The following is an 11,139-nucleotide window of genomic DNA, read 5'->3' on the forward strand; positions in this document are numbered from 1 at the left end:
GATACCGAGAAACTAAAGAGAATATAATTATGTATTGTATGTAAGACTTTGAGTATCAACCAGAACTAATTATCTGCAGTAAAAAAGCTTCCAGATCCGAATCGTGAAGATAAGTTGAAGAAAATCGTTGAGTAAGGCATTGGATTTTGCCTAAAATATCGAATTAATTCGTCTAATTCCATTAACGACACTACAGATTATACGAGCCAAAATGTGGCGAGAGTGATGACGATAAATTCCAAGGTATAAAAGTGCCGACGATAGGAAATTTTAACTGTAATACGGAATTAAAAATTGCATGAATTAAGGAAGCGACATTGTCCACTAAGTAGAAAGTCGAAGTAAGTTAATTAACCACTCGGTAGAAGATGTTTATCGAACACCTTTTTTAAAATCAGAATTCGAGCTGTGTTTTTTGGTAATTAAAAACCAATTGTTTGCTTCTTATCGTGTATTTTCTATATTTTTATTACTGTTTCTACAGAGTTTTATGCGCAATATTTTAAGTTTTAACGTCTAATAACTGAGAATGTATTCGTATTCCGTACTTTCTTGTTGTCGAGATTTATAGGTATTCCACGTACTTCTATAATATAAATGTGCAATATTGCCCATGGAATTTTTATGTATGTTAAGTTAATTAAGTGCTTCGCATTTTAACAATTGTAAAATATTAATTTTATTCTGTAGACTTCACCCAATCGTAGAAAACAAGCACAGAATTTTATGTGTTTTACGTTTATTTACATGTTAATTCTATAGCTAATAAAGTTACTAAACATTCCCTTAATTCTATCAAGTAAATGTATTTTTAATCTTATGTTTTATTCGAACTTTTACATTTAAAAAAATCAAAATTTCTTGGAATTTTTGAGGGGAGTGAAGCGGAACTTTACGTTAAATAAAACGACCTAAAAACAAATGTAAAATACTTTTTATACGATAAAAAGTTAGCCAAGAGCACGTTTGTTTTAGCTTTAGTAAATGTTTTACGGAGTAATTCCAAAGGTGGAATTCGAGTTATCCGCATACGAATGTTTTCCAGAACCTGTAAAAAAATACCAGAAATTTGTTTTCCTCCTCTTTTTGGTCTATTCAGCTTTCATTATAACCGAGAAGTACGAAGAGAATGTTTATATAACCATAATATATCGGCAGGAAAGCGGTATAGTTGTTTTTTTCCACTAGTTTTTTTTTTTCTTTTAAGCAGGCAGAATTTTACGCTCTGTCATAATAAACAGCTCGTAAATTTACTTTTTGTTCCACTCCATTCATATTTGTACTCTTTTATTTTCGGTTTTGAAATGCAAAATTCCAGAATAAATCGTCAACGCTTCTTTCTTATTTGATTTATAACATTGAAATGTCGAAAGAAGATTGAAATTCCTTTGAAATGAAAACGATAAAACAGGGAAATTGTAGTTTTGTTTACACCGTTTGGCCCATGGTCTTCAAATAATGCAGGTAGGAGGAGATAAATGTGAATATTTTGTTTGTTTAAATATGAAAATGGCTCTAAAATATGTGATGAAGAAAGTCGAATATACTTTATTGTCAGTTTTACCTTTTTGTTAAGATTAAATTTACTTAAATCCATAAGTTTTTAAACCTTCAAAATAATATCGAAATATTACAAAATATTGCTAATACGTTCAACAATTTATCTCTTTAATAATGAATGCGAGTTCAAGGATCGGTCCTTCATTCATCTTCATAAGTATTAAAGAAATGAACGATAAAGAAAATCTTTCCAGCTTACTGTACAGCGGAATTTGAATAATATAGAAACTATTCCATTGTATCTCGCTGGTACGGCCCATAAAGTAAACCTTCACTTATAAAATTTACATATCCTAAATACAAAAATATGAAAAAGAAGAAATAGTAAATACTTCGGGTCAATTTATTTAACTTTAATTTACACCCCGTTCGCTTTAATACGTGATTAAAACAATTTCGGCCTAACAAAAAGGTAATGTATACTCATTACTACTGAATAACAAATTAGATTTTATAGCTGTTTGTACGAACAAAGAATAAACAGCAATTTTTGGGGCTAATGTAAATTCATAACAATTCAAAATATTCATTGATTTGTGTGTAGACTCTTTAGACCTACGTATTGTATAAATTTATAAGAAAATGTCGAAAAAATATTCTTGAGTAATTGAATATCTTTTTGTTTTTTTTCCCCGTTCGATCGATAACTACAGCCGTTTGAGATATTAAATTTACAATATGAAATAGGCCGTAGAAAGTAATATTCTACGACATTATGACCTTTGAATAATGCGAAGGTCGTCTTATTTGTTATTTTCTTCCGACTTTATAGTAGAATAAGAACATTTACCGAAATATGTTTCTTGCCTCTTTGCCAAATTATATATGTTTTATCCTCTTCCCTATTATTAAAAGAATTTCTAGTAAATATCGATTGTTTAATTTTATTATTCGTCGCAATTATGTTCTATTTGGATGGAATAAATGCTTTTCTTTTAATAAAATTATATATCTGCTTTCTTTTATGAAGTTGGTAAAATTATATAAATGCAAATCAGATTTTGCCTCGCCGACATTCTTTAACTTTATTAATATTCTGTGTAAATAAACTTAACAAACCTTATATAAAAAAAATCAATTTATTGCTAGTTTACAATATTTATATAAAAGATAAATAAATAAATAAATAAAACTATATTATTCTAAATTATATTGTGTATGATTAGATTGAAGAATCTCATTTAAATAAAAATTAAAAAATCTAATTTATAAACATTATAAAAGTTTATAAAGTAATTAAAATGAGAATATAACGCCTTAAACTATCAATTTACACACTCGATTAGAGACGGGCCAATATTACTTTTCTCGAATTCCCCAATGACCTATTAACCCGATCTCTATATCTGCACTTATTATCTTAATCACCTTATCTATTGTCTCTACGTAAAATACTTAGCTTAAAATCGTCACGAAAGGGGCGAAAAATACGAAATTGTCTTACTCTTAATTAATTAAGAGTAATGTAAAATAGAAAAATGAACCGAGTGGTTTAATATTGCTGGAGCATTGCATCTTTAGTACACAATAACAACAATATTGAATTAATACTGTATATTATTACGGCATCTGGATATTTTAATCACGAATACTCTAAACAACTTTAATCCAATGGTATTATTTGGAATGTAGTAAAATCTGTATGGTAATTAATTATTATATCCTAATCCCATCGTCATCGTAAATTCAATATATAGGCCTATATATAATATATATATATATTAAGCTCGTATCAAAATGGGCTACCAGTGATTAATTTGCTGAAATGACCAGAATTTTTTAATATATATTGATATTTAATGGTTATTAACGTATTGTAAACGGTGTATTTTAAAATATAACCCGTGTTTATCGTGTTTTACGAGAGAATTTAAGTGGTGTATTTCTTTTTATAAACGATACATTAACTAATTCATTGTTTAGCACATTACTAACAATTAACGTTGTTTGTTCTTCCCATTTTTATTGACGTTTCTATTACGATTGGAAAGAAAAATATATTATTTAAAAGTGTTTTAAGGACGTATCTAGAATGTCGTTTCGTTGCCAAAATCTTCGTATCGGTCGGCATTGATTCTCTACGGGATTTGACCGGCTGTTTGGCCTTCTTACCAGCGCATTTTAAAGTTAATTGAAATAATAAATAAAAGGTTTATCGTGACAATTTAACGTCGGAATGAAAATTGAGATGCTAAATTTAACAATTTATTAAACTTGCAGATTATTTTTTAATAATTACACGAATATAAATCGTTTTTACCATTTCTCCGCTCGAGTTTACTGAATAAACTCTAACGATTAGGGGTTTAATTTGATCATTTTTGAAAAATCCCGATTCATTTTCAAAGAAATATTCGAAAAATTAAGGATTAAGACTTTAGAAACTTAAAGTAGAGACCTTCGTTACCGAATAGTATCAGAATTTTCCATTTAATACAGAGAAATGACCCACCCGAAAAGATTGAAAAGCTCTATTCAGATAGAAGGAACATGTTTCCTACATCAAATTTATTAAATTTTATGTTTTCCCTCCGATTATGGGACAAGACATGCACATAATAATATTATATCCACGTCTCGATGTCATCCGAGATGCTAATGGTATATTAATGGAAATGGCGGACAGCTGTTGAATACTCCATTCGAATCCAATTGTGTATGATCCTTTTCATATCGAAGTTTTCTATCCGGAAATATCGTTACAACGGAAGATAGAAAATGTTTTTTAAATTAAATTTCAGTTTGAATCGAGACGAGCAAATTCTGCAATAAATTACCCATTTCGTATCATTCTCCATTTCTACAAATATGTTCTTTTCATATTTTGTCTCCATTTTGTTACTTAGCAATTGATTGAATATAAAGAATGGAATTCCTATTATTAACTTTTCTGAGTCTATTTTTACGAAGTTCTTTCATTTCAAACCGTTTAAAATATTCTAAAGCGTAATTTATTTGGCTTTTATTTTTTACTCGAAACTCGGCTTTCCATCTTCATTACTTTTATTGACAATTTGGTTATTTCTAATTAAATTTCTCTAATCTAGGTCAAGGATGTTTTAAAATTATTTACTAATTAATTCGACATTGCTTAGAAAAAATTAATTAAATTTATTTTTTAAAAAATTGAATATAGGCGATAAATTATTATATAAATGCCAAAGAATTTCAGAAAAATCGAACTTAAATTCAATTTGTCGGGATTATTCGTATCTAAATGCGATTATTCTTAAATTAGAAAATTTTTGAATAAACGAGATAATTAAACAAGTATAGAGACAACTCGAAAGAATATTCTAAAAATGATTTAATATCTTTTAATTGTACAGGGTGTCCCAAAGGTTTTCATACATGCAAATATGAAATGTAACGTTATTCAGAAAACATTAAAATGTCAGCATTAAGGTTTGTCAGTAAATTGACAGAATAAGGCAACGGAACACATGGGTGATCTGCCAATGGGTAATATCTAGCAGGACTTCCTATGTGGAAACTGGATTCTGTTTAGGTGTTAGACACATGAAAACCAGAACACTGCATGGTGGTCGGCCCATTTGTCAGGCCAATGGACAGGCCACCATGATCACCAACGGCCACGAACTGCCGGTGTTCAATAGTTTATTTATTCGGTCACTGCTGGTGGGCTTCATTTGTGTTACTGTATGGAGACTTTTGGGACACGCCGTAGTTGTATTATTTCTAAAAATATCGAAATAAATTGGTGTCAAAATAGTAAAACAGCTGCAACCACAAATTCAAACTTTTCAAACTTCGTTACATCGAAAGTTATCCGAATCAAAGTTTCGATTCTCTCGCTCTCTACTAGCTTAAATAGTTTGAATCATCGAAATATTTTGAGAGTTTCAAAGATATTTTGTTTTAAAATATCGTATGAATTTTTGAAAAATTTTTCTCCGATTATTTAAAACATTAAATCTGTCGCCTTTAATTTGCCATTGCAAACTTTGGAAACGTCGCTTACACTTTTCGCTTTAAAGCGTTGACGAGGCAACCAACGGATTTATATACTGTTTTAGAGAAATCTTTTGGATAATTTTTACACAATATTTCTAGAGTTTGTATATCAGACTAAGTTACGGGGAAATAAATTAGCTTTTAGCACCTTCGCCATTCCCCGAAAGTCTCGTTTACTTAAAAATAATGTTTTCTATACTTTAAACAAACGAAAAGGGGGAAGAAAATACGTGACAAGGTTTAATAGTCAGAATATTTCATTTTAAAATTTCGCTTGTGTACATTTAAAAACTTCGTCTGTCTGTCTTCATCTGTTCGACTTGTTTTGATGTTGATTAAGTACTCGTTAATGTTTTAATTAGTTTATAAACGAACCCTTTCGTGAAGGTTTTGTTACTTTCTTTTTGGAGAAGGCGGAAGTCTCTCGAGAATTTTATTATTAATTATTCTATTAACAAAACGTACGGTACTGTACTGTACGTTGATGTTCGTGAAGTATTATAATTCTTCTATCGATTTCTTGTTTTAAAGTTTACAATACGAAAGTTTCCGCTGTCGTTGTCTTCTACGCGTTTAAATTTGATGTAAAATAGAAAACAATGTTTGTGTATTCAAAATATCAAGATGCAATTTGTATGTTTAACGTTACAAATTTCTATATGTATACGGGCATTAGTGTTTTTCACTCTCTGAAATCATTATTATAGAATTAAATATGGAGACTAATAATAAAATTTTTATTATAAATTATCAATTGAATCGAAACATCAATTTCTGAAGTCTCTTTTCTACGACAATATTGTCTCGCGGGTCTTTCCAATATTATCTTCATATTTTTCTTCGCTGTACGCTATTGTCATCTAATTACTTAACAGCTAGCTAATCTGCAGAGATTATTTTTTATGTTTTTTACTTAACGTCTACATTTATGCCCCTATAATAAGATGCTTGGAATCAAAGCAATGTAGACAAATCTTTATTTACTCTAGGATATTGCAATCAAACAACGTCGACTTCGATACGCCAAAGGCCATCTTTGTATTATTTATTTTTCTTCTTCTGGTTAATCAAATTATCCACGAGAGAATCAAATTATTGAAATTATTCTGTTCTTTTAAACATTTTTAATTCAAAATTGTATACAGTTTTCACGTCTTTTCTTCTCGGTCCTCATCGTTCGTACTTCACCAGTTTTCTGTTTCGATAATTGATGTCCTAAAGGTCTGCAGCAATCAGTACTTTGTCGTCTGCAAATAATAAATTGCAGAGTGTTACTGGTGTTTCCGTTCTATTGCTTTCTCTTACATATACATCTGTTAAATCTTAAGCAATTGCTACATAAGAAGTCTTTTAATTGTTGAAAATCTTTTTAATAATACAGAACCTGCTTTACTTGACATTTAAGTTTTCTATATTGTTAATTTACTAATTAGATTTTACTGATTATTATTGACAGGGGTAGGTTATTATGGCTGTCAAAATCTTAAAAATTCCAGTCTTTATCATTTTTATTTTATTTAATATCTTTGTTTTTGTGTAGCTTTTGATCTCATTCTCTAAATATAGTTTTGTCAGTAACCCGAAACTTCATTCTATATGTTACTACAGCGTGAAACCCATTTATTTCTATTAATTAATGCAAAATTATAATTCTTGTTAGTAACAATAGAAACAATACAAAACAGGATGGAAAAGAGGATGGAAAATTTAGTATTGTTAAGAATACTTAAGAGGAAAGACATTTATTTTTAAGAAGGAGTCTCACAAATATTATTCTACTTTTGCAATAGAATACAAAGTGCCTCTTGCAAAATTAAAAATAAAGAAAGACATTCTTTAGATATTATATCTAAATAATATAATCTAGTTATTCAAAACTAGGTTTTATATAACATTTCAAAGGAGTTATTCGAAATTTAGGGAATTAAAAACTGTAATTACATTTGTTTGGTAACAAATATAAAATGTTTTATGTTATGTTAAAAGTACTTCATTTTATATAATTTATTTCTTTGGTATTTTTAAATTTTGTATTTGTAAATTCTTTTATAAAGTTTAAAACTTTTGTATAATTAATTTATCGTAAAAATAACAATAATAACAATAATGAATTTGCAATTTAAAATATATTGAAATTTATACTTTTCAGATTTTCTACGTTTTATGAAAATCACCTCAGAATGAATTCGAGAAGTGAACGTACTTCTCTTCGATCTTCTACCTGTAAATAAGAGAAATACAAGATCGATCGTTCAGTTTTGTAGAAAAAACACCAGAAATCTAAATCATTCCGGATTAAAAATTTCTTCTTGGAAAACTCGAGGATGAACGACTCTCTGATAGAATTTTGGTTGGAGTTGGACAACCAGACCAGCTTCTGGAGTAACTTGACGGGAAATTCGTCGTTTTCTAATGTTTCTACCCACATCGACTTTCGCGTGGAAGAGGAACCATTACGGCCCTATTACGGAAAAGAATTGAGCATCTTCAGAGAGAAGTACACTTCGGTGCACGGTTACATCTCCGTCATAGTCTGTCTGTTCGGCATCTTCGCCAACATCCTCAACATCATCGTTCTTACCAGAAAGGACATGATCTCTCCCACCAACGCCATTTTGACCGGATTGGCAGTGGCCGACATGTGCGTCATGTCTTCTTACTTACCATTCGCCATTCACAACTACGTCAGAGTGGACCAGGCGGACGAAGATAAATTTTCGTACGGGTGGGCCGCCTTCACTTTGTTTCACGCCCACTTTACCGTGGTGTGTCACACCATCTCTATATGGTTGACCGTCACTTTGGCCATCTGGAGATTTCTCTCGGTTAGCTTCCCCGCTAACGTGGTAAAATGGTGCAATATGAATCGGGCCAAATTAGCTATAACTTTGACGTACGTTAATTGCGCAATATTTTGTCTACCCGTTTACTTGACCTTCCAAATTCACGAAGTGCGTGAGAACGAAGAAGTCACTTACCAGATAGGATTTAGTAGAATCGCTCAGAAAAGACAACAGTTACTCCAAAACGTCAATTTTTGGATATTTAGTGTTCTGACCAAGTTAGTGCCCTGCGTGTTGTTGACCGGTTTGAGTCTGGGATTGATCAGAGTACTGTACGAAGCGGATTTGAGAAGACAGAGGCTCAAGAATCGTTCGGAATGCGACAAATCGTGCGACAGAACCACTCGAATGTTGCTGGCCGTCTTGTTACTCTTTCTAGTCACAGAGTTTCCATCGGGAATTTTGGCCCTACTGAGCGGTATTTTGGGTAAAGATTTTTTCGACAACGTTTATCAAAATTTTGGAGAAGTCATGGACTTTCTGGCACTGGTCAACAGTGCCATCAACTTTTTCCTCTACTGCTCCATGAGTCGTCAGTTCAGAGATACTTTTGCAAAACTCTTCACGCCGAAGATGGTGACTAAGTGGATAGCCGTTCCCACGGAACAAGCTGTTACGCGTGACACCACTTGCGTGTGATTACGCTTGTGGAAGCTTTAAGTGCGCACAATATAATGTTAACGTTACATTTAAGAATAATCGTTCGAAAAGCCAGCTCAAATTCTATTTGTTATATAAAGTTACGTTGTATTTAAAGACAAAGTTGTAAAATAAAGATGTTAAAGTCGAGAGAAATTTAATATCCTCGTTACAAGTTTAACGGGAGTCGAAGGAAAATTACGAAGGGATTAAGTCGTCTACAGTTTTAGAAAACTTATGCAAAATGTTGAATCTTTATTCACCCGGGAACGAAATTAAATTAATTGATGTTGCAACGAGAAATTTTCTATCTTCCACGGTTTCGTTGTTATTATTCCACCGTCGTTCACTCTTTTGTTAAAAGGATTTACTTTCTGAAAATTAATACTTTAATGGAATAATAGAAACATAGTTTCTTAGCAGGCACAACTGAATTATTCCGAAGAATTCTTTTGCAAATAATCGAAGCAATTTTGCATCAACAACTACAAAGTATTCTCGAATTTCTCCTCCGTTGTTTAAGCGTTAGATTTAATTTTTTTAAATGAATATTCCAATCTGATTTTATTAGTAATCTTTAGAATTAAAATCCTGCAAATTGATTAAACGGTGTTCGACTAAATAAATAAGGTAACGAAACAAAATTTATTTCAAATTAAGGTCGTTAATCGAATTTACTTACGCGAATTATTAATCAGACGACAGCAGAGAAATTGTAAAAGCTGTTTAATCGCCGTTTACCCTTAATATTATATTAAAGGAAAGCCGTTCTCGATAAAATTTTATATTCGTTTAATAAATCGGGTGAATCTGATGCTGTTTTTCTGTGAAAATACCGATTTAATACAAAGTAGTTTTGCCAAAAAGAAAAAAAAAATTAAGGAATTCATTGAAAGGAATTTTCTTGGTTGGAATTAGAAGAATAGAGCGAGGAACGAAGATAAAACAACTAATTAAGAAATAAATAGAAGAGGGAATTAAAGAGCGATATGACAAAAGACGGGCCAATCACCCGTATAGAGGCGTCTTACAAAACACTTTGGAGTTAAAGCTACTCGAAGTGTCTCCGAACACTTCCTCTTTCTGTAATTTCTCGAGAGTGTTTCGTGTCTACTGTATAAATTTTCTTCGCTTCGAGGAGAGGAAATAATTATAAAATCCTACTTGTTTTCGGAAGATAAACTCCGAGTTTTGACCTCCCACTTTACTCTTCGTTCAACAAGATTCTTTATTTACTTACTTTTGTCGGCTTGTTTGCATATTTGGAATTATTCCAGAACCAAAGTTTTTAATGGAGAGATTCTCTAGAATACGAATCTTTTAATAACTCGGAAATTATTCTTTCAAAACCAGCATTAAGTTGATTAAATTCTGGAAGCTTTTCGCATTAAATGGAGAGAGACGAAGTGCTTTATACTACCGCAAAGAGTTCATTTCACTTGAAAAGATGTTTACTATGAAAAAATAAGTGGAAAAGAGTTTTTCCGAAGCTCCTAGTTAAGGAGAAAAGGTAAAATTTAGGAGCGGCGAAGAAGTTTCAAAAGTAAAAACCGAAAAACAGTCTTCCACATAATTTATTTTAAAAAGACGTAGGCTGTTACACTTTATTCATCGTTAGATAAGTAGAGAATAACGTCATCGAATTATATTGTTTATGAGTAACTTTCTTTTTCAATCCCCGGCCTTACGTAATGCTGAATTGGATGGCAATCATCGAAAAAAAATAGTAAACCGAGAAAGTTACTTTCCTATTTTATATCGGTCGAAACGTCTTTGGAACGTTTCCAAGCGTTAAATTGATATACTTCGATTCCTTCGAGATTTCAGGCAAAAGGATACGTACAAAATCTGTATTGTTATTATGTTTCTACATTATGTATATGGAAAGTATTTTCGCTTGGTCAATAAATTACGAATATATTCTATTACTAATAAACGAAGAACAGGCGGATCTTCTTTTCTCTAAGGAGAAACTATCATAATATTAATGAAAGAAAAAGAGTTCGAGGTTGTTTGTGGATTTTCTTCTATTTCTACCAATGTTTTTTTCTTTATATTTTACACGGATATCGAGTTGTTTGCCGGATAACGATTCCATACGCTTCCACAATTTTAACGAATT

The 11,139-nt window shown here is 31.1% G+C and overlaps 1 protein-coding gene across 1 annotated transcript; it reads left to right on the forward strand.

The window, feature by feature from the left end:
• The first annotated feature begins 7,703 nt into the window (after positions 1–7,703).
• LOC136990160 (G-protein coupled receptor dmsr-1-like) lies at positions 7,704–9,343 on the forward strand. The gene has a single exon (XM_067288532.1). It carries the CDS (start codon positions 7,860–7,862, stop codon positions 9,015–9,017), a length of 1,158 nt encoding a protein of 385 aa, XP_067144633.1. The 5' UTR covers positions 7,704–7,859; the 3' UTR covers positions 9,018–9,343.
• The last annotated feature ends 1,796 nt before the right edge of the window (positions 9,344–11,139 follow it).

This window comes from Centruroides vittatus, unplaced genomic scaffold (assembly GCF_030686945.1).
Source record: "Centruroides vittatus isolate TY-2023 unplaced genomic scaffold, ASM3068694v2 contig_1309, whole genome shotgun sequence".
NCBI classification, from domain to species: Eukaryota; Metazoa; Arthropoda; class Arachnida; order Scorpiones; family Buthidae; genus Centruroides; species Centruroides vittatus.

Excerpts from the sequence above, each read along its gene's own strand:
- LOC136990160 (XM_067288532.1), top strand. The coding sequence starts at position 7,860 with ATGAACGACTCTCTGATAGAATTTTGGTTGGAGTTGGACAACCAGACC.